This window comes from Alosa pseudoharengus, unplaced genomic scaffold, assembly GCF_046254945.1.
Source record: "Alosa pseudoharengus isolate Yale_2024_CS ecotype anadromous, Long Island Sound unplaced genomic scaffold, YU_APseudo_1.1 YU_APseudo_1.1_scf_8, whole genome shotgun sequence".
Classification (NCBI taxonomy): Eukaryota; Metazoa; Chordata; class Actinopteri; order Clupeiformes; family Clupeidae; genus Alosa; species Alosa pseudoharengus.
This window is the reverse complement of record NW_027468870.1, coordinates 21804377-21826876: the sequence shown is the minus strand read 5'-3', so window position 1 is coordinate 21826876 and position 22500 is coordinate 21804377. Positions and strand designations below refer to the sequence as shown.

Below are 22500 nucleotides of genomic sequence, written 5' to 3'. Positions count from 1 at the left end.
ACATATGCCTATATGCATGAGGAGCTTTACAGAGCCCAGCTTGAACACTTGAACTCTGTTGATGACTAGGACTAGATTTTTATTGTGCTGACTTTGTGTCTGTATCTGTGTCTGTGTCTGTGTCTGTGTCTGTGAGTGTGTCTGTCTCTGCCTCTGTATCTGTGTCTGTGTCTGTCTCTGCCTCTGTGTCTGTGTCTGTGTCTGTGTGTGTCTGTCCTGCAGTCGAGTGTGTGTGATCCGTGGGCAGGTGGGTGCTGCGGACGGAACGGCTCTGGTGGGGGTCAACATCACCTTCCAGAGGAGTCCAGATTACGGCTACACCCTCAGCCGCCAGGATGGCAGGTAGGCCTCCACCCACAGCCCTCAGCAAGCACATGCACAAACACACTTACACACACACACACAGACACACACACACATACACATACACACACACACCACACACACCGCACACGCACACAAAGAATTCTGGCCGATAATTTGCGCCAATATTTTTTAGTCCTAATTTAGGCCTACGTAAGGTCCGTCTGGCTATACTGAGCTACTTGAGCTTGGTTGGCTATACTTTTTCCTCAATATAATGTCAGCGGTGTGAATTTATTTCACCACTCTAACAAAATCTGTGGATATGGGTTCATTTGGGAATCTGTGCATCTCAAAATCGTCTCGTGAATGATCCGCCATTTAACCTTAACAGAGCGGAGCTCAGCCCTATCTAGAGCCGTCTTGTGCTGGTGTGTTTGCACTTTACCGCGCTGGTCGGTGAAACAAATAAGCAAACTCGTTAGTGGGACGAGTACATAAGTAGGCCTAGTTCTAAGTTGTGTTTTAGTATTATATTTGCATTACGTTAGCTTGGGTTTTGTATTACTACCTAGAAATATGCTAACCATTCCTGCTTCAGTTCCAGACAGGTCATCATAATAAGTTATTAAAACCTTCGGGGCTAACCCCTTTCATTTCTGCTGCAGCAGGTTGTGCTTTATTCAGTTACCCGCAGTTGAAACTAAACCTAAGTTTCCTTCACAAATTCTGATTTGGTCACTATAATGTAGCTTATTCCCAGCTGAGCCGTTTATCAGCGTTTAGTCCTAAATTAAAACGATTCATACTCTCTAGCCATTCACTCGCAATTCACTGACGTCAGGTTCACTTAAAGGAGCCACACATACTGTAGGGCTAGGCTACTGTTATGTTGTTGACTGCCGCACCATTGAGGACTATTATGAGTTCTGTCCATCATTTGGTGGTAGGTAAAATTACTGCAATAAAATTAAGCTTATTAAATGCTTTCCCCAAATCACTTTTCACAATTTTTTTTCAAGAGTAATAATATCGGTTATCGTATCGGTATCGGCCACAACAAACCAATAAATATCGGTTATCGTTATCGGCCCTAAAATTCCATATCGGTGCATCTCTAATTTATTTGAAAGATCCCTCTGTATAAAGTCAATAATTCTGGCCCTAAATACCTGTGTGTGTTTGTGTGTGTGTGTGTGTGTGTGTGTGTCTCTCTCTGCAGTTTCGACCTCCTGTCGGTGGGCGGTATCTCCGTCACCCTGGTGTTCCAGCGGGCTCCGTTTCTGCCCCAGCGCCGCACCGTCTGGCTGCCGTGGAACCAGTTTGTGGTTCTGGAGCGCGTGGTGATGGACCGGGTCGAGCCCAAAGCGCCGGCAACGTGTGAGAGGATGGGCCTGGCCGGCCCATATCCCATCGTCCTTTCCTCACCACTTACGCGCTTTGCCGGTACATGTGAGGAGAGAGGACCAGCAGTCCCTGAGCTCCAGGTACAGGGCACACAGCCCCTTTAAAGATGCTATGCACAGAATTTGAGTGGGCACACAGACCCCTTAAAGGTGCTATGCACAGAATTTGAGTGGGCACACAGACTCTTTAAAGAAGCCCTATGCAGGTCTGGTTATTCCTTCGCTGTTTCTGGGTTTTCGCCTGATTTGGGCTCGCATTTTTCACGACATAGCTCCCCCTGCAGCTTCGGTAGCAAGTGACTGCTACGCTAAACCCCCACTAGCTAGCGAGCTAGCCATCAAGAAACCAAGCTAAACACATACAGGGCTCACAATAAAACGGTCGAGCAAACACATTGTTCAAGAGACTATCAAACCAGATTACAAAAACGAAGTTTACCCAAGGGTAGGCTACTTACAATTTCAACAGCAACAAAGCCAAGTCGGAGTCCATTTTGCAGTCTTCTTAGAAACTACAATCTGACTACATTTTCGAGACAAGATTGGATACTTCCGCTGAGTCACATCCGGATTTGTTCGGGACGGGACCAGAAAGTTGCATATTCGTTTTTTCCGTGGAGAAGCACTAGGGGGAGACGAAGCACCCACCAAACGACCCAAAAAGTGTTGTAGAACCATCAGAACGACTCTCAACCTGCATAATTAAGGTAATTTTTGCTCAAATTGTTGCATAGGTCTTCTTTAAAGGTGCTATACGCAAAATTTGAGAAGGCGCACAAACCCCTTAAAGGTGCTATACAGAGAATTTGAGTGGGCACACAGAAACCTTAAAGGTGCTATTTGAGTGGTCTCAAGTAATCTTGAATGCACCATGACATCTGTGACAACACTTCCATTGACATATATTTGATACAGGATCTCATGAGGTACAATGTGGTATACAAGAAAGTACGGTCTGAAGCATAGGTGAAATCAGATAGCCTGGCCTCGGCTACCTAGATCTCCTTTCAGGAAGATGGGACTAGTCTGGAACATCATAATTCACTAACTTTTCTATCGGTCAGCAGATTACCTGCATAATCAGAGATGACAGAGAATGACGCTTCGATTTCTAAATCGAAAGTGGCTTTGCTAAACAGTAGTAGCAATGTCTGCAAACAATTGCAGTCGGAAGAATGTGTAAATGTATTTACAGCAAAGGTAGGCCCACATATGTTGTTTCCTGACTGCCAATGTTGTTTGGTGTCAGTTTGTAAAGTTTAGGGGAAGTAGGAAGTAACATTATAAATCCCTGAATAATGTAATTCTGGACCAATAATTTCAAAGTTAGCGCTAGGGCTGTCACTTTTGGGAAAAAATCCTGTTTGATTTTTGAGACATAAGTGTTCATTGAATCAATTGTAAAATCGATGTTCCATGTCTAACGACGTTTCCATTGTCAACGCCAAATATAGGCCAATCCACAGACAACTAACAGGCATTAGGACGAACATAAAGAGGGCACTTGAAGACGCATAAGCCAGCAATATTTCTGATGATTTATTGGTGTGAAGTTTCGTGCACAATGACAAACAGGAGTGCAACAATAAGCAGAGTGGACAGCCATAACATCAATGAAAAACATTACTGCAGGCTTCAACGTGGCTGTGTTTACGATTAGAAATGTCAAACAAATTTCACCTACGTAAGAACTCACGACTGCACAGTTTGCATACCGCTTTGTCCTTCTCCATAGTTTGATCTACCCAAAACCCGAAGCTCCCATATTAAACTCCTCAAGTTATTAGGGCTTATCACTCGTCTCTATCATGTCGCACCGGTTGATCACGTTGTCCTCCATTTTTTGGCAAAACACCAGCACCACAGCAGCCAATTAAAACAATCGACAAAACAACTTTCCGCTGCGTAAAATTGTTGCGAATTTTCTTTTTAGCTTTCGCAATGCCTACTGCACTACTGCATCGGAATTCTTTTTTTCTTTTTCTGCTTGTTTGTGAATTTTGTTACATCTATCTTTTTTATTTGTTTAATTCGTTTAAAATGAATAGTGTACAATGTACATGGTCAAAATCGATTCCCTATTTTAGTTTTCGAAACTTGTGTTGTTTGGTCCAATAGATTGTGCAATCGATTTTTGAACGTAAATTGACAGCCCTAGTTAGCGCCCATCACATTGCAAGTGTTGAAAAGGTATCCCAATCATGTGTGACTGTATTCACTTTGTGAATAAGGGTTTTTTTTTAGCTGGTTAGAATGTTAATTTTAGGGGATATCTGGATAACACACATTAGTTTAAAAACATTATTATTTTTTTTATATTCTTCAAGGTCATTTTTTTATGTTATTGAAGTTATTATGACCCCCCCCCCCTACAGATTACAGATGGTTAAAATCAGACTAGGAAGGTGTAGAGAGTCACACTCAAATCTATATTCCAATGGCTTTGTCAGCTAACAACACAAAAGTGCAGTGGTGTACAGAACAAACTGAGTAATAACGGATGATTTCCTTTTTTGCTTATACTTGGGTCAGAATGCATTTGCATAAATCTAAAGTCCCTATATGCTGTTACACACTGATAATTAGTATGCTACAATGTAAGCAGTAAAATGATTGCATTTTAACTAGGTCACTGTGAGCCACCTCAATTGTGAAACTAGTTCCCTCATGCAGCCATTGTGTGTGGCAAGATGGAATAACACTAGATAGATAAAAGAAATACACTGGATAGGATGTTCCAAAGTAAGCTGATGTTTTACATGTATAACTGCATTATGTATCTATACTGTCATAACATGGGAATTAGCATTTTATAACTGGCCACATACTCACAAGAGATTTATCTTAATGCAAAAGCAGTGTAGTTCAGCATTACTTTACAATCAACATACATGGAGCAGGGACCACAGTAGGCATAATTAGTGTCAACTCAACACTAAATATGCATACCAAGTAAGCAATACTAGGTCAAACATTTTTCAACAGTCTTGTTTTAAAATAGCACAAGCACATTTGATTTTACAAACCAGACGTGCACACAGTTCTATTAGCAATAAATAATTAAGGATAATCCCTATAGGTCCTTATAAAATAAATACTGTATTAGATCAGATTAAACATGAAAAATATGTGTTAAATATCTTTTCAAATGTGATATTTAGCCTGTAGCGTGTTGGGCTAGTTTTAGAGTCTCTCCAGTGTAGCCAGCCATGCTGGTCTCAGCCTTGACAGACAGCTGGACACAACTAGCGGAGAATGGGAGGCAACCGGGTCAGAAGAACAGGGGCATTTGTGCGGTGAAATGATGGGTGCGTGTAGCCAAATGGGGCGTGTGAAAACTATGTGTCTGCGAGAAGCTTGCTTTCTGGCAGACCCCATCAAAGAAACTGAGGGCAAGTCTTAGCTTTCTCTACCCCACCAGAGAAACAGAGGGCAATTCTCAGCCTCTATGTGTCACTTAGTCTCACCATAATCTAAATGATTTCTATCAAAGCCACTGGCAGCGCAGGAGAAGGAGAAGCTCACGGTCAGTGGACTTCACAGTTCTCATTATCGCTTTCCAGGCGTCAAGATTGTCGTCTGCCTCAAGGGTCAGTGCAGTGGTGGGCCCTCACCAGATTCAGATTCCCTCACTCCATAACTGAGTCTTGTTGCCATTCTTGTAAGTTTGGCAGTCAGTAATCCACTGACTTTCACTGACATTTCATTCTCAACCTCATTTTTTGGGAATGGGCTTAAATATCAGCTGTTTCTTTCTCCTGATCCCTGCAGTTGTCATTATTTAGCAGTACCTTGCTTTCACTAAAAGTCAGTATGTTAATGTACTACTCTAGGTGCTGGTGTATTCCCAATATGGCACACGCAGCACAGGAAACACAATTATCAGACCCCTCTCACACCTTATCAAGTTTAAAGTGCCAGTACCAATTGGAGGGCCATAAGATATAAATATTCACCAGTGCTCTTTTAGCACCCAATTAATTTCATCAGAACTAATATTCTTGTAATATTACATCTGAATAATTCACTTTAATTTAATTTAAACCCAGACATGACTCCTGCAAACATTTATTCATAGTTTTCCTTAATAGAAATTAACAGTGAGAGAAATTGATTATCTCCTCATCGGAGATTTAATTTTCACCTGGCTGCTGTGCTACTGTAGCTTCAACTTCCTGTTTTTAACTAGTCACTATACTACCTCACTATCTGTTCCTTCACATTATTACCACGGTTGGCAAGAGTACTGTTTGTGTGTGTGTGTGTGTGTGTGTGTGTGTGTGTGTGTTTTTGTGTGTGTGTGTGTGTGTGTGTGTGTGTGTGTTTATGTGTGTTTGTGTGTGTGTGTGTGTGTTTGTGTGTATGTGTGTGTGTGTGTGTGTGTGTGTACAAGTTTGTGCGAGAGAGAGAGACTGTGTGTGTGTGTGTGTGTGTGTGTGTGTGTGTGTGTGTGTGTGTGTGTGTGTGTTTATGTGTGTTTGTTTGTGTGTGTGTGTGTTTGTGTGTATGTGTGTGTGTGTGTGTCTGTGTGTGTGTGTGTACAAGTTTATGCGAGAGAGAGAGACTGTGTGTCTGTGTGTGTGTGTGTGTGTGTGTGTGTGTGTTTGTGTGTATGTGTGTGTGTGTGTGTGTGTGTACACGTTTGTGCGAGAGAGAGAGACTGTGTATGTGTGTGTGTGTGTGTGTGTGTGTGTGTGTGTGTGTGTTTATGTGTGTTTGTGTGTGTGTGTGTGTGTTTGTGTGTATGTGTGTGTGTGTGTGTGTCTGTGTGTGTGTGTACAAGTTTATGCGAGAGAGAGAGACTGTGTGTGTGTGTGTGTGTGTGTGTGTGTGTGTGTGTGTGTGTGTGTGTGTGTGTGTGTGTGTGTGTGTGTGCAAGTGTGTGCTCTGTGTCCAAATGTGTTTGTGTAGAAGTAGCATTTGAGCTGGTGAATTCCATTAATGGGGATTTAGTAAAGTGTAAGGTGTGGTCCATGAGAAGAGGATGGGAAGTGTGATTTCCCTGCTGGTGCTTAGTGAGTGTGGACTGGGGTGAGAGTGGCGAGGCTCACTTGCACATGATGGAGCTTCATGGGCCCTACAGTACATTGCCAGGGTGGGAACTCGGCTGTGTAATTAATACAGACCGTTTCTTACCCATCTCTTTATCTTTTCTCCTCATTTCTCTCCTTCTCTCCCACTATATCACTCTCTTCTCCCCTCCCATCCTTTTCTCTTCTCCTTTTTCATATTCTCTCTTCTCCTCTGCTCTCCTCTCCTCTCCTTGTCTCCTCTTCTTGTCCTCTCTCCTCTCTTCTCCTTTCCTCTCCTCTCCTATCCTCTTCCCCCCTCTCCTCCCCTTCTCTCTTCTTCCACTCGCTCCTCTCTTTTCTCTCCTCTCCTCCTCTCTCCTCTTTTTTCTCCTCACCTCCTCTCTCTTCTGTCCTGTCTCCTCTCTTCATCTCCTCTCTCCTCCTCTTCTCCTCCTCTCCTCCTCCTCTCTCCTCACCTCTCCTCTCCAGGCGGTGCAGGAGGAGGTGTACATCCCTGGCAGCTTCGTGAAGCTGAGCTACCTGAGCACGCGGGCACCAGGCTACCGGTCACTGCTGCGGGTGCTGCTCACGCCGGCCAGTCTCCCCCAAGGCCTGGCCAAGGTGCACGTGTCCACGGCCGTGCAGGGACGCCTGCTCCAGAAGTGGTTCCCAGCCGCGCCCAACCTGGTCTATGTGCTCCCCTGGAACAAGACCAACGTCTACGGTCAGCAGGTCACCGGCCTGGTGCAGGCACAGGGTGAGTGTGTGTGTGAGTGTGTGTGTGTGTGTGTGTGTGTGTGTGTGTGTGTGTGTGTATGTGTGTGTGTGTTTGCATGTCTGTGTGTGTGTGTGTGTGTGTGTCTGTCTGTCTCTGTCTGTGTGTGTGTCTGTTTGTGTGTGTGTGTGTGTGTGTGTGTGTGTGTGTGTGTGTGTGTGTGTGTGTGTGTGTGTGTGTGTGTGTGTGTGAGTGGGATGGTGGGGGTTGATAAACCTTCTATTACCTTTTCTCTCCGTATTGATTGTGCTCTCTATTTCTTACCCCACATGCACTCACTCTTTCTTTCTCTTTCTCTCACTCTCCCTCTTTCACTCTTTCTCTCTCTTTTTCTCACTATCTTTGTCTTTCTCTCTCACCCTTTCTTTCTTGCCACACTTAGTGCCTGTGCACGAAGCGTGATGTTTGTTTGGTTCAGCTGAGTGGTCCTGTGATTTTTCAGCAGGGCTTTGCCACAGATTTATTAGTCGATCCCAGGCGTTTGTGAAGTTCAAGGCTAGCACTCGGATTATCATTTTGTTTTTATCTGCCATGTTAGCCAGAAATGGCGGATTTTGATATGATTCAGATATTAGAATAATTTAAAGAGTGAAGGTTTTTGGTTTTGAAGAGTTTGAGAACTGTGTGTGTATGTGTGTGTGTGTGTGTGTGTGTGTGTGTGTGTGTGTGTGTGTGTGTGTGTGTGTGTGTGAGCAACATAGACACATATTGCATCTGTGATTTGCCCTTCGGCTCATGCAGTCTGCCAGCAGTACAATCCACTAAACAAAAATGAAAAAAGTCAGAAATCCTGAATGTATTTATTCATCTGGCCACAGGATCAGTGAATAGGGTATTGATTTTATTCATATGTCTAATCCTCTGGTATGGCACCTATGACCTTGATGGTGTTTGTGTATTACCAGTTTCTTTACCAACTGAACTACCAGCAAAAGGTTAACACAACACGATTGATCTACAACTTTTTTACAACATATTTACAAAGTTAATATAAATAGAGTAGAAGTTTTTTTCTTTTACTTTCAAGCCAAAAATGTTCATCTGTAGAATAACAGCATGTCTGTAACCGTACAAACAGAGGAAGCAGTGGAGGAGAAATGGAGGAAAGGAACATGTCTATCTGATGTTTCTCAAACTTTTTCACACAAAGGAGGACCACATAACCAATAAAAAAAAACTCACAGACCACCTAGCTAAAAAAAGAAGTAGACCTACCATACTTTAACAGTACTGTATATTACACTACAGGCCTTCTCAATGAACCACCTAGCTTATTGTCTTTGCACCTTGCTTGTAGTGTCTGAGGATTCATATCATTTAAACTGGCGTAGCTTACATAGGCAGTGTTGCAGAACTGTTTGGATTTACAAACAACTCATCTATATCATATTTTAGCACGTCTGCTCGCGGACCACTCGGGATAGCTTGCGGACCACACTTTTAGAAACACTGTGCCAGAAGACCGAAACAAGTCTGAAATGATATAGATATGGGGTTAGCAAGCAATTCATGTTGCCACCTACATACAGTATATACTGGTGCTGATTGATCATTACTTTAGTAGAAATGTAGTCAATAGCTACGTCGTTCAAAATCCATGAATTCTGCAAAGTAATAATAAGCTTTATTTGTATAACACCCATAACACAGAATGCAGCTCAAAGTGCTTTACATTTGGAGCATTTAGCACAATAATAGAGAGGAAAGAAAGCCAACAAACAAACAAATAAACAAAGCAGTAAATAAAACATCAGAGATTTAGAATGAACTAAAAATGAGATTTCAAGAGAGATAGATACAACAACACACACAATACAATTAATGCAATGAAAATAGGAAGACCCTGTAAATAGCAGCAGTAAAATGGAAAATAATGTGAAGAAACTGATTTTGTTTACTGTGATGATACACCTAGTGGGGGATAAGTCTGTTTAATTGCATGTTTGAGTGTGTGTGTATTTGTGTGTGTGCGTGTGTGTGTGTGTGTGTGTTTCGATGTTGTTGTATGTGTGTCAGTATTTGTTTGTTTGTATTACAGTGTGCATTTGAATGTGTGTGTATGTGTGTGTGTGCCCGTACATCTGTGTGTGTTTGTTTGTGTGTGTGTGTATGTGTGTGTGTGTGTGTGTGTGTGTGTGTGTGTGTGTCCTTTGATCCTTGTGTTTACTGAATGCAGCCTGTAATCTGTCAGAGCACAGGTCTGTCTGCACTATTTGATGCTCTGCTAATAGTGATCAGTTTAAACAGGCAGTGCTGGAGCCGGCCAACTCCATTTATTCATGAATAATACCCCAGCACAGCACACAATTAGACACGATGGCCCGGCCCCATTGAAATTCCACACACACAGTGCATTGTGCGCAAACCTATTTCAGTCCACACACAGCAACGCAACAGAGATAAGGAGACCAAGAGAGACTCTAATTTTTTTCATTTATCTGCCAGTGCTACTGGGAAGGGTACTGCAACATCCACTCTTTCTTTTCCCTCTCTCTGTCCCCCTCTCTCTCTCTCTGACTCTCTCTCTTTCTCTCTCTCTTTCTCTCTGTCTCTCTCTCTCTCTTTCTCTCTGTCTCTCTCTCTAACTCTCTTTCCTCTCCCTCCCTGAATCTCATTTGGCCTCCTCCCCACTGTGTGCTTTACTATCTGTCTTCCTCCTTTTTTCATCCCTCTCTTTTTCTGTGATCCTATATGTGTAATGGGTTTTTTCTCTTTCTCATGAGGAGAGTAAGAGTCTGATCCATCATGGGAGCTGCGGCTGAGGCCTGGAGCCATGCTGTGGAGGAGACTGTGTTCTATAGGGAAGAGAGAGAGTGTGTGAGAGAGAGGGAGGGAGAGGGAGAACCATGCTGTGGAGGAGACTGTTCTGTACGTGAGATAGAGAGAGAGAGGGAGAGGGCCAGCCATGCTGTGGAGGAGACTGTGTTCTGTACGGGAGATGGAGAGAGAGAGAGAGAGAGAGATACATGCTGGCGAGAGAGACCCAGAGTGTACGGGAGGCAAATACAGGGACATGACTGAGAATAGTGTGTGTGTGTGTGTGTGTGTGTGTGTGTGTGTTTGTGTGTGTACGTGCAGAGGGGTTTGGAGCAGCAGAGCGTGATGATATCAATGATGCATTAAAAGTAGGGCTGTCAAAATAACTGATTAATTTCGATTAATTAATTTGAGAAAAAATAACTAAAAAAATAAAAAAATAATTAAAAAAATTAGTGCAGATTAATCGATTCAGTATGACCTTTGACCCCGAGCCGTCTAGTCAGTAAAAATTTGACTGTAAAATGAAGGAGAGAGAAGAAAACATGCTGCCTGGATCATTGATTGGAACATTTACTTTTAAAAAACGACCTGATGGTGTTGACAAAAAATAAAGTGTTGAAAATAAAGTCCTCTGCAATGTCTGCAGCAAAGAATTTGCATATCACCGGAGTTCATCAACTCTATAGTCGCACATCAAGTGTTGACATTGAGGGGAGTGTTAATTTATTTTCATTATGTCCCCTAGGTTATATCTGTGGCCTGAAATGCCTTGTATGTGAAAAAAATATTCTTCCCAAAGCACTTTTGAATTTATTTCCTCAGCATATTAGGTCATATCATAGATTATTATGGCAATTATTTGAACAGTGAAAATAATAATAAAAGAGTTTTTGAACTTTAATGTCACTAATGCTGATTATTCAATGATTCATTTGAATTTAAATATTTAAATTACTTTCACAGCAAAAATTATATATGCGATTAATTTAGATTAATTAATCACAGAGTATGTAATTAATTAGATTAATTTTTTTAATCGATTGACAGCCCTAATTAAAAGCTGTCTGGAGGGCCATAGAGGGCTTCCGCACAAACACTCTTACACACACACACACACACACACACACACACACACACACGTCAACACGCACAAACACTCTCTCCCTTGCACATACAAATGCACACACAAACACGGTCTCTCTCTCTCTCTCTTTGTCTCTGTCTCTCTCTGTCTCTTACATACAAATAAACACACACATGCAAACACAATCACTGTATGACATAAACACATCATTAACAAGAGCTGTGGTAAGGTTGTCTCCCAGTGCCCAGGACAAATCTGTATGTGTCTGTATGTTTGTGTGTGTGTGTGTGTGTGTGTGTGTGTGTTTGTTTTGTTTGTGTACCATAGTGTCCGTGGGATATGAATATGAAGAGTGTCCGGACTTCATTGTTTGGGAGAGGAGATCGGCGCAGCTGCAGGGCTTTGAGATGATCGCCTCCAATCTAGGTGGATGGTCTCTGGACAAGCATCACATCCTCAACCTGGAGAGCGGTGAGAGCCTCTTGTCATGTCTGTCCACTTACTGAACACACACATACACACACACACACACACACACACACACACACAAACACACACTCGCATGCACACATGTGCACATACACACAAACACACACTCAACCTTTCAAGTGCTTTCTTTCATCATGTTCAAGGCCAGCATCTATCTGTTTAACCCTGAAAGAACCAAGGGCTCTCATAAGCTATTTTCAGACCGGTCGTAGCTGAGGCTGTCTGCTAGCCATATAGTTGTTTGTTTTGTTTTTCAATCACTGTCCTCAAAATACAAAGTATTTACAAGGGGAAAAAAACAGTTTGTTTAATTTTCAATTCAATTCTATTTATTTATACAGCACCAATAACAACTGAAAAAACTGAAAAAAATATGTGCAGGGACGATCACAAACACCCTTTGTTAAACAATATTTTTAAGTGTAGGATTTATTTTTGGAGAAAGAACATTGCGGCAGCAGTGGTGCGGTTGTAATAATGGAATGCAATTTTTTCTGTGCATTGGCACATTATTATTGTCACAGAAGTGAGTCCAGTTGCACGCTGTTCTTTACATTTTTGGTGCCCCAATCAAAAAATCAGCTCAGCCAGAACTAAGATTATATAAAATTACAAATCTTTATCATTGGGTTCTGATAACAGTATTGTTACCATGGTGATAATTGTGACAACCCAGCTGACCACTTTGCCTCCTACCAGGCATCCTGCACAAGGGCAACGGGGAGAACATCTTCATCTCGGAGCAGCCGCCAGTCATCTCCACGGTGATGGGGACGGGCGTGGTGCGGGCGATCCCGTGCCCCAGTTGCAGCGGTCCAGCCGCTGGACGCAAGCTCTTCGCGCCCGTGGCACTGGCCTGTGGCTCGGACGGTAGCATCTACGTGGGCGACTTCAACTTCATCCGCAGGGTTCTGCCCAGTGGCTTCACAATCAGCATCCTGGAGCTACGGTGAGACGGACGTGCACACACACACACACACACACACACACAAAACAAACATACACACATGCACACACTCACACACACCACACACACACACGCACACAGAGACACACATACACCACACACACCTACACACACACACACACACACACACACACACACACACACACACACACACACACACAAGGTTTAGTTCCGTTTAATCATTTCACGTCTAATCTATGTATGGGTGAAGCACAGTCTTTTTATTCCGGTTAAGTTTACTGAACCCAAATGTTTCTCTAAGCTACTTTATTGATTTATTCCTATCTTATATCCTGAATGCTTTGTCAAAATTAGTTAGTTCAACATTATAACATCTTGCTTTGAAAAGAGCAGTTTGTCTGATTCAAATGTAATGTGGTTTGATAGATTTGACAACCCAATTTATCCTTCTTAAGCACTATCTCGCACACACAATCCATCAAAAATAGTGACAATTTAGAGGTTGAAATGATATGAGTGCATAACAAAGCAATGGCTTAATGCAATCCAGACATAAACAGTGGTTGTCAGAACCATTGGTGTGAAATTGATAAGCACTGACCTTTTGTTTTTTCAGAGGAAAGTCCCAAAGGGAATAAATCCTGTTCATTTCTACTCATTCTGCCTCTAACGGTCCTGTGTTGATTGTTGCATGCATGCTAAGGGCTGTTGCCAAGGCTGACTAGACAATTCATAAATCATTTGACCTTTACATGCCTATTACAATCTAATCTCCGTCTACCCTTTCCCCATGTCGCTGCCAGGAACCGGGACATCAGACACAGGTATGCATCAAACCAAAACAACTCATGTATTATTTACGTGTGCATGAGTATGGATGTAATTGGCCTGTAATGTGCCAGTCATCATGTACAATAATGTACCGTGTATGTCTTGAGAATTATGGTGGGTTACGCACGTTTTTCTTCATCTTTGCGGCTGCGCTCCAGACACGAGTCTCCAGCCAGGTGTGAGGTCTTGGAGTGGATTAAGAGGGGTGGGGTGGTGGGTGTGGGTGTAGGGGGTGTGTGTGTGGGCGCTGGTCGATAAGGACGCGTATTGACCCGAATCTGACGACGGTGCGGATTAGCGGAGCTCGGCTCACAGGCGGGGGCAGATGGAAAGAGGGAGCGCTCGCTCGCCCGCTCTTTAAAGTGCAGTTGCTTATCAGACACGAGGCTAGGCCACCCTGTAATATGTGTGTGTGTGTGTGTGTGTGTGTGTCTGTACAGGGCCCTGGGTCTCCCATGGCGTTTGGGTACAGAAGAAGAGGTGTGTGTGTGTGTGTATGGTGTGGTAGGGTGTTGTCTTAATGATAGACCAGATCTCAGGATCCCCCCCAGACTTTGTGTGTGTGTGTGTGTGTGTGTGTGTGTGTGTGTGTGTGTGTGTGTGTATTTGTGTAGGGTTATGTGCACATGCATTTGTGAGTTGGATGGATATCTCTTTGATGGGCCAAATCTCAGGATCCCACCCACATCCCCAATCCCCTCACACTGCAATCATCCAGCATCTAGCCAGTCTCTAGCCAGCATCTAGCCAGCATCTGGCCAGCACCTCTCATGCATCTGATGCACACAGGCAGCCCAGCCCACTCTGAGAGATGTCTCCTGGCTCAGAGGAGAGGAAGAGAGGCAGAATAGCTTATTCCTCTCTCTGAAGCTAAATATTGATTACAGGCAGGATTGGAGCCATCACCAAAACAAGCCTGGCTCCCATAGAGCAGGAAAAGTGACTTGTGTGATGCATCAACTCACACACACACACACACACACACACACACACACATAAAAGCTGATTTGTTTTATTTTTCCTTTTTTGTCCTCTCTCCCTCCGCTTGTCTTCCCCACAGAGCGCTGTATGTAATATAGCCGTCGAAGCGACGTCTTAACGGATTAGATCATGCATACGTACTTGAAATGAAAAGACTTCAAAGATGTATGTGTGTTTGTGTGTGTGTGTGTGTGTGTGTGTGTGTGTGTGTGTGTGTCTGTGCGCACACGATGTGTGTGTGATCCACGGATGTGGACCTGGCCTCTGAAGCAGAGAGATGCCTCCCAGCACTGCTAATTTGCCAGCCGCCGTTTCAAACGAGGTCTTTGAGCGCTGTCATCAAAACACTGTAGCCTGTCAGAAATCTCTCTCTCTACGCCGCTGTTTATGCGGCTGGTATGTGTGTGTGTGTGTGTGTGTGTGTGTGTGTGTGTGTGTGTGGTGGAGGGGGGATTATGAGTCCTCAGAATGCCTAACAAGGCCGTGGGGATTTCAAGATATTACAACTTTTAACATACCTACAGGGATGCATGTTTAGGCTTGGCCCACAGGGCACATGAAGTGGCATGCATAATGACACACATACCCACGTGTGTTGCTCCATGCTAGTGCATCTTTAAATATGCTCTCGGAACCAAACAGAATCATCATCACACACACACACACACACACACACACACACACACACACAGACATGAACACACAAACACACACACACACACACACACAGACACACACACACACAGACATGAACACACACACACACACACACACACACACACAGATACACACACACACACACACACACACACACGCATAGACGTGTACACACCCACACACACACACAGAGACATGTACACAACTGAGATACAAAATCATTACAGCCTACATGCAGATATGTAGAAACATGCAGAAATGTGTCTACTGTACCTGTCTATCCCCCCCCCTCTCTTTTTCTCTCTCTCTCTCTCTCTTCCTCCCTCTATTTATCTCACTCCCTCTCTCCCGCTCTGTTCCAGCACGAGTCCAGCTCATAAATACTACTTGGCGATGGACCCGGTGAGTGAGGTGCTGTACGTGTCGGACACCAGCAGCCGGCGGGTCTACCGGCTGCGCACCCTCACCGAGCCCCGGGACCTGGCCCGCAACGTGGAGGTGGTGGCGGGCACGGGCGAGCAGTGCACCCCCTTTCATCAGAACTTCTGCGGAGACGGCGCCAAAGCCACAGACGCCTCACTCAACAACCCCAGAGGTGCGTACGTCGTCATGTCTAATCGTGTAGCACGTTCACCTCCCCGTATAGGCACCTGGATTCAAGGATGAAATTCCTTGAATTTCCCCTGGGGATCAATAAAGTATCTATCTATCTATCTATCTATCTATCTATCTATCTATCTATCTACAGTATATGAAGGTACAGTACATCCGATTTTAAATGTGTCAATGTGTGTGGCGAGGGAGAATGTGTGTGTGTGTGTGTGTGTGTGTGTGTGTGTGTGTGTGTGTGTGTGTGTGTGAGAGAGAGAGAGAGAGAGAGTAAATGTGGTTTGCACATGTTCTGTTTGGCTCTGTATTCATATCGATCATATTCATACTCTCCTCAGCTTCCCTGCAGCACTGAAAACATTACAGCTATTAATTATAACAGCTCGTGCCAGCGTGACAGTGGAGTAGCACTTAATCACTGTCACCAACACAGACCTTCGCTGGCCTGCTTGTCCTACACACACACACACATACGCACACACACACACACACACACACACACTCAGTGTGAGGCCCCGGTCTAGAAAGTGGTCTCTGCATGTATTTGGTCCATAATAAGACCACTGCTGCTGTTTCTCAATTGAGCAGCCTCAGTTTCAGCCTTGTTTTCACCATTTTCTCTGTGTATTGTGTGTCTGGTATTGGGTTTGTTGAGTGTGTGTGTGTGTGTGTGTGTGTGTGTGTGTGTGTGTGTACGCATGTGTGCATTTTTCATTTTTTTATGTGTAATAGTATGTGTGTGTACTTGTTTTTCTGTGTGTGTGTGTGTGTGTGTGTGTGTGTGTGTGTGTGTGTTTGTGTGTGTCCTTTGATCCCAGTGTTTGCTGAATGCAGACTCTAATCTCCAGGTGCACAGGTTCCCTCTCCCCTCTCGCACTCTTTGATCCTCGGCTAGCAGTGGCGGTCAGTGGGAAAGCAGGCCACGGCAGAAACATCTGTGTCTGAGAGCAGAGCAGAGGAGAGGAGAGGAGAGGAGAGCAGAGGAGAGGAGAGCAGAGCAGAGGAGAGGAGAGGAGAGGAGAGGAGAGGAGAGGAGAGGAGAGAGGACCGGTCCGTCCTTGCTTTCATTAAGTGGCCTTCAACGCTCACCGGCCACTTGTGTTATTGATTCAGCCATTAAATGAAGATTTATGAGAGTTGTGCGCGATGAAAAAGAGAGAGAGAGTGAGAAAGAGAGAAGGATACATAGGGGAGTGAGAGAGAGAGAGAGAGAGAGGTGCACTGGATGGGACCCCTGAGCAGGAGAGTCTGTCTGGGGGGGGGGGGGGCTGGTTATGCTAATCTGCTCCTGTCTGAGGCATCACTGGTGTGGGCGCACTACTGCAGATGGGCGCTTTTTATCGTTATTGTCGGCACCATTTTTATGACTTATAAATGTCACTGCCCCAATCATACCTCCGCACAGCGCACTGAACTGTGGGGTGGAGACGTGGGAAAAGCAGAGAGGTAGAGAGAGAGAGAGAGGAAAAGAGAAAGAGTGGAGAGAGAGAGAGGAAAAGAGAAGGAGTGGAGAGGCAAAGGGAGAGAGAAGGAAAGAGTGTGAGAGAGAGAGAGAAAGAGAGAGAAAGAAGCAGAGAGAGAGGGAGAGGGATGCGGTTTTAGGTTGAAGCCGCAGGGCAAGCGTTGGATTATGAAGGATGACAGTGGTGCTCTCACAGCTAAATGAGGCTCAGAATCCATTAGAGATGTGGACCTGCTCCTCTGTCACTGTCACACTCCTCCGGCCACTGGCCCCGCGCGCCTGTCACTCAGCCTGACGGACAGACGGAGGGGGGCGGGCCCACCAGGCGGCAGGTTTGTTTTTCCGCTCCGGCTCGTTAGCTCCAGTTAAGGGCCGCAAGGACGCGCGGTCATGCGTCCGTGGACTGGAGAGGGACGGCATCCTGACGGACACAGGTGCAAAACAGAAGATGGGGAGGAAGAGGAAGATGAAGAGGAAGAACTAAGCCTGCAGTCTAGAAAAACATCCAGAAACGGTGAAGAGCCACCAATTCTGAAATGTTCTCTGGTTGCCCGTCCTCCATCCAAGCAAGCTGAGCATCTGAGCATTCATTTCCTACATCAATGCTGAAACAGTCTTGCTTTCTTAAAAACATCCGATGATGGTGTGTGTATTTTTGTTTTAATTTATTTTGTAAGCATCTGATTGGCTGCTGGGTTTGCATTGATCTCTCCGTCAGTCAGTCAGCGTGCTTGGCAGCATGGCGTCAGGGCTTGCTCGTCATGTACTGCACTGTTGCCAGGGGAGACCGATTCCTGGCGCAGGTCGGGCTCATTACGGGAACATGTTATTAAATCATTTCTCTAAGGTAAGCCATGACACCGTGACGGATGACTCCCTGGTCACACACTGCATTAGTGGAGGTAACATGATCGCCCTGCGTGACCTTTGCACTTTACGGGTGGGGGTGGAGGGCTGAGGTGGAGATGTGGGGACCACAGTGCAGGACATGTAATCAACAGGAACTGAGGGAGAAAGAGAGAGAGAGAGAGAGACTGCTCTGACACCTGGTGGGATCAGGCTTGTTTCTACTCTTCATTTAACTGCGATCAGATCAGGTTATCATGCTAAGGTGATTGGCATACTTACCTGTTGGGTATGCCATACCGATAAAACATTACAGAACATACTGGTTTGAGTTGTCTCTAGAACAGCTTACCCTCTGTTATTGTCAACATTACCTTATAAGTAACGATGATCAAAAGTGGTCAAAAAAGCACATATTGCATGTGTACATGTGAGTGTGTGTGAGTGTGTGTGTGTGTGTGTGTGTGTGTGTGTGTGGTGTGAGGGCTTGTTCTTTATGACAGTGGGTAATTACAGGTGATGAATTAGAGGTATTAGCTGATTGATCATGGGTTTAATAGAGCTGAAGTCAGTCTGTGTGATTGATAGAACTCTAATGAGCCGTCTGAATGCTGCCACGGCAACAGCCCAGAAACAGCAGCAGCCGAGCCGACCCAGTGCCTCCAAGCCTGGCTACCAGAACCAGAACCTCACTTGACTCGCACTTGAACAGCCCGCAAAGTGGAGGAGGCCAATCTAGATTTTCACACTTGGATATGTCTGCAGTGAGCGCAGATTGGTTTTAAAACCCCCGATACCATCTTTTTAACAACCTGATACCATCTGTTTAACTGCGTGATCAATGTGTGAGTGAGAGAGAGGGAGCGCTTTTAAGACACACTCCCAATGAAACATGTGGAAATCCATCTCAAAATTGCTTTTTGTTCCATCCTTGCACATCTGCTGCGATCGATCCGCTCGTCTGCGGCAGTCTGGCTGGAGATTCTGAGGAGGCGAGCCTTCACTCTGCTCCATGGAGGGTTTACACCAGAAAACGGGCTCTCAGGAAAGCACCAAAAGCTATCATTATCAGACCTGAACCAGTGTGTCAGAGGATAAGATAACAACAGTAATTACATTCCATGTCGACCACAATATCAATTATTTTTAGCATACTGAGGTTCAGTCAGAAAGGCAGAAAAGTTCTAGCTATTCTAGGCGTTGAGGTGGTGGAAACTATGATTTACTCAGTCAGACACGGGTCAGTTCAGGCGCAGGAGCATGCTATGGAAAGGCTGTCTGACTATATGCTCATCTTGTTCCTACACATCATCATCACCCACGTATGCATATAATTCATAGGACCTTTCTGACTTATGCCTGCCTCTGAATTTATTTTTATACCTGCCGATACAACAGTTGACAGTGGCCTGTTCTGTTTTTTATTCCATTTTTAGAAATAGTATCATCGGTGTACAAAAATGTAATTTATTCCATCTTTGGTTATCTGCGTTTTAGCTTTTAAATGTAAATAAGCACATTTTCGATGCAGCCCCCTTTCCTCAGTAAATAGTTCAATCACAACAGGCAGCACCAGTGGTTGCCTTCGTGGGACTTAATTGCAAAAATTACATGACCGATGAAGGGACTTTGACAAGCGTAAAGATTTTTTACACACGCGTGCGGTGGTGTATTTAATCTGGCAGAATCTGGCAGGGCGCGCGCTCCCAGTGCAGCGGAGTGCGGTGGTGTGGTGCGTCGTGCGGCCGAAGGCTCGGGCTGTGGCTGCGGTTCAGAGCCAGTCAGCTCAGCCGAAGTGACAGCTCCGATCTCGCTCACACACAGCCAATTATCCGCCTCCCATGACTCGGAGTGAGAACAGCCGCCTCGCACACAAACGAGCAAGCGGGCGAGTGAGTGAGTGAGTGAGCTCTCTCCAGAGAAAGAGAGAGATGAGAGAGAGGGATGAGTAAGAGACAGAGAGAGATGAGAGATAGAGAGACAGAGAGTGAGAGAGGGATGAGAGATAGAGACAGATAGAGTGAGAGAGAGATGGATGAGTAAGATACAGAGTGAGAGAGAGAGGAAAGAGAGAGATGAGAGAAAGATAGAGCAAGAGAGGGATGAGAGAGAGAGACATAGTGAAAAAGAGGGATAAGAGAGAGAGAGACATATAGTGAGAGAGAGGAATGAGAGAGAGAGCCGGCCGGTGGCGGCAGCTGCTTTGACGTGGCCTGCGTGGCAGCGCCTGCCCGCCTGTGGACTCAGCGTGTGCGAGCGGCGAAGGCTGCCAAGTCCACTTTAGCGGCGAGCAACGGCAGCCAGCGCTCGCCTTGAGTGGCAAGCACAGTCATGCGTGAGACTGCAGCCGCTCACCCAGAACAGAGAGATCAGCCGCGCTGATGGAGGAAAGAATGGAAGGGAGGATAGAGAGGAGAGGGGGATGAGAGGGGAGGGGAGGAGAGAGCAGTTGGTAGCCAGGAATAAATGGACAACAAAGAGTGTGGATAAAAAAAGCAGTGTGAGAGGTAAAAGAATGATAGGCCAGTGACTCCACCGAATGAAAGGAACATGAGGAAATAAAAAAGAGGGAGAGAAAGAGAGAAAGGGACGTGTCAACCTCGTGGCGATGGATAGAGCGGGATGAGAGAAGAATGAAAGGGCAAGCGAGACGGAGCGACTCGTCGGGGAGAAGGATGGGGGTCAGTGGAACGACAGCATTTTGTCTTTTTCCCTTTAAAGTGGGCAGCGAGTGGGGATTAACGGCGGGGCAGTCACTGCGACCGGTCCATTTATCATCCCTCCGCAGACGCTACCTTCCCTCCGGCGGCACGAGCCACTCCGCTCTCTCCCGCCCGCGCCACACTCTCTCGCCCGTGCCCCGCAGCCAGGGCTGTGCCAGTACTGCATGGCCGCGGCCCTGTAGATTCCCCACGGGCACCTGATGGAGGGAAAAAAGAAATAAAAATAGTCGTCTGAGGACTGAATGTGTGGACTCGTTTATTAGTGCGACCCAACCACTTGACCTACAAGGTCTTCATCAGGTTTTGTGTTACCAGCATATGGTCAAATGGAGGTTTCTGCTGCTTAGTAATTACCTTTAAGATGGTTGCCGTGGTGAGGTCGCAGAGGTCAAATAGATGGATGCATAACGACTCTCAACATGGAGACTGGACGGCGACTCCAATCAGGCCAAAAGGTCTCCTGTTATTGATTTATCCTGAAAGCTGACAGAGTTGATTTGGTAAATGTGTTTCTGTATGGCATTGGCTGTGGCAAAGGATTAGCGTGATTGGCATTGGGTCTCATTCTGTTCTGCTCCGCGTTCGCTTAGCCCTCTGAAGGTCACCCAGATTTTCGAGGACGTCCACCAGCCATAGTGAAAATTTTCATTTTGTTTAATTGTCTCCAGTAAACCAAGGTTTTCAGCACACCGAAAGTACATATTTTTTTGTAGACTACATAGAAAAATTGGGTTAAACCCTTTAGCTGCTAGATTGAATATTCTTTCTCGCTTGCTTGTCTCATCACATCTGCACTCTTTTCAAAGTCTATTCCCTTCTCTGTCTCATTTTGTTGAGTTTCCTGTCCGATATGGATCGGATCTGATGCTGTTAGATGAAGTTCAGGAGACTTACTGTGTGGCCCGCACCTAATTAATCAAATTTATGGATCGCCTCCACTGGAGTCTTTCCCAGGCTCAGGGCCCCTCGCAGTCGGACAGGTCCTGACGAAAACCAGCTAACAGGCCGGCTCCTGAGGATAGTGTTTGTGCTTAGCTCATTTGTTTAGATGCGGATGGGACTGAGAGGTCAGAGGGGTTAACCCTTAAAGCCTTGGGGGGAGTTCTCGGAGGTCTGGACTGCGTCTAAATTTGCTCATCTGATTTGGGTTTAAGTTGCTGGGACCAGGCCAAAATCCCTCCAGTGACTCAGAACTGCCAAAAAGTTCCTGTCAATATCCCAGTAAATTCACATGTGACCAGAGAAAAGAATGCCCTCCCTATACTCTTCAGTTTACAATTGTGTGTGAGTGTGTGTGTGTGTGCGTGTGTGTCTGTGCCTGTGTGTGTGTGTGTGTGTGTGTGTGTGTGTGTGTGTGTGTGCGTGTGTGTGTGTGTGCGTGTGTGTGAGCCCAAAAAGACATTTTGTTCACTCAGCTCGTCTGACGGCCTGACACTGTGAGGATGTCCTGACTTTGGCTCTGACAGCAGGGCGAGATGGATGCTGTCACACCCATTTATAGTGTCCCAGAGACAGGGACACGTCTCAGTATCTCCTGCTCCTTCACAACCACAAAGAGCACAGCCACACCAAAATACAGCCTTCCAAATGGGTTTTTCATCAAGCTATCAGTTCTACTCTCCCCATTCAGCACA

General features: G+C 45.3%; 1 protein-coding gene across 1 annotated transcript in view; it reads left to right on the top strand.

Moving 5' to 3' along the window:
- tenm1 (teneurin transmembrane protein 1) overlaps positions 1 to 22500 on the top strand; it is a 138442-nt gene that overhangs the window by 98247 nt on the left and 17695 nt on the right. Inside the window, exons 15-21 of the mRNA XM_076274926.1 lie at positions 223 to 342; positions 1526 to 1790; positions 7211 to 7478; positions 11668 to 11811; positions 12529 to 12778; positions 13561 to 13581; positions 15589 to 15821. Of these exons, the coding sequence (XP_076131041.1) occupies positions 223 to 342; positions 1526 to 1790; positions 7211 to 7478; positions 11668 to 11811; positions 12529 to 12778; positions 13561 to 13581; positions 15589 to 15821 (1301 nt within the window). The remainder of the gene's footprint in view (positions 1 to 222; positions 343 to 1525; positions 1791 to 7210; positions 7479 to 11667; positions 11812 to 12528; positions 12779 to 13560; positions 13582 to 15588; positions 15822 to 22500) is intronic.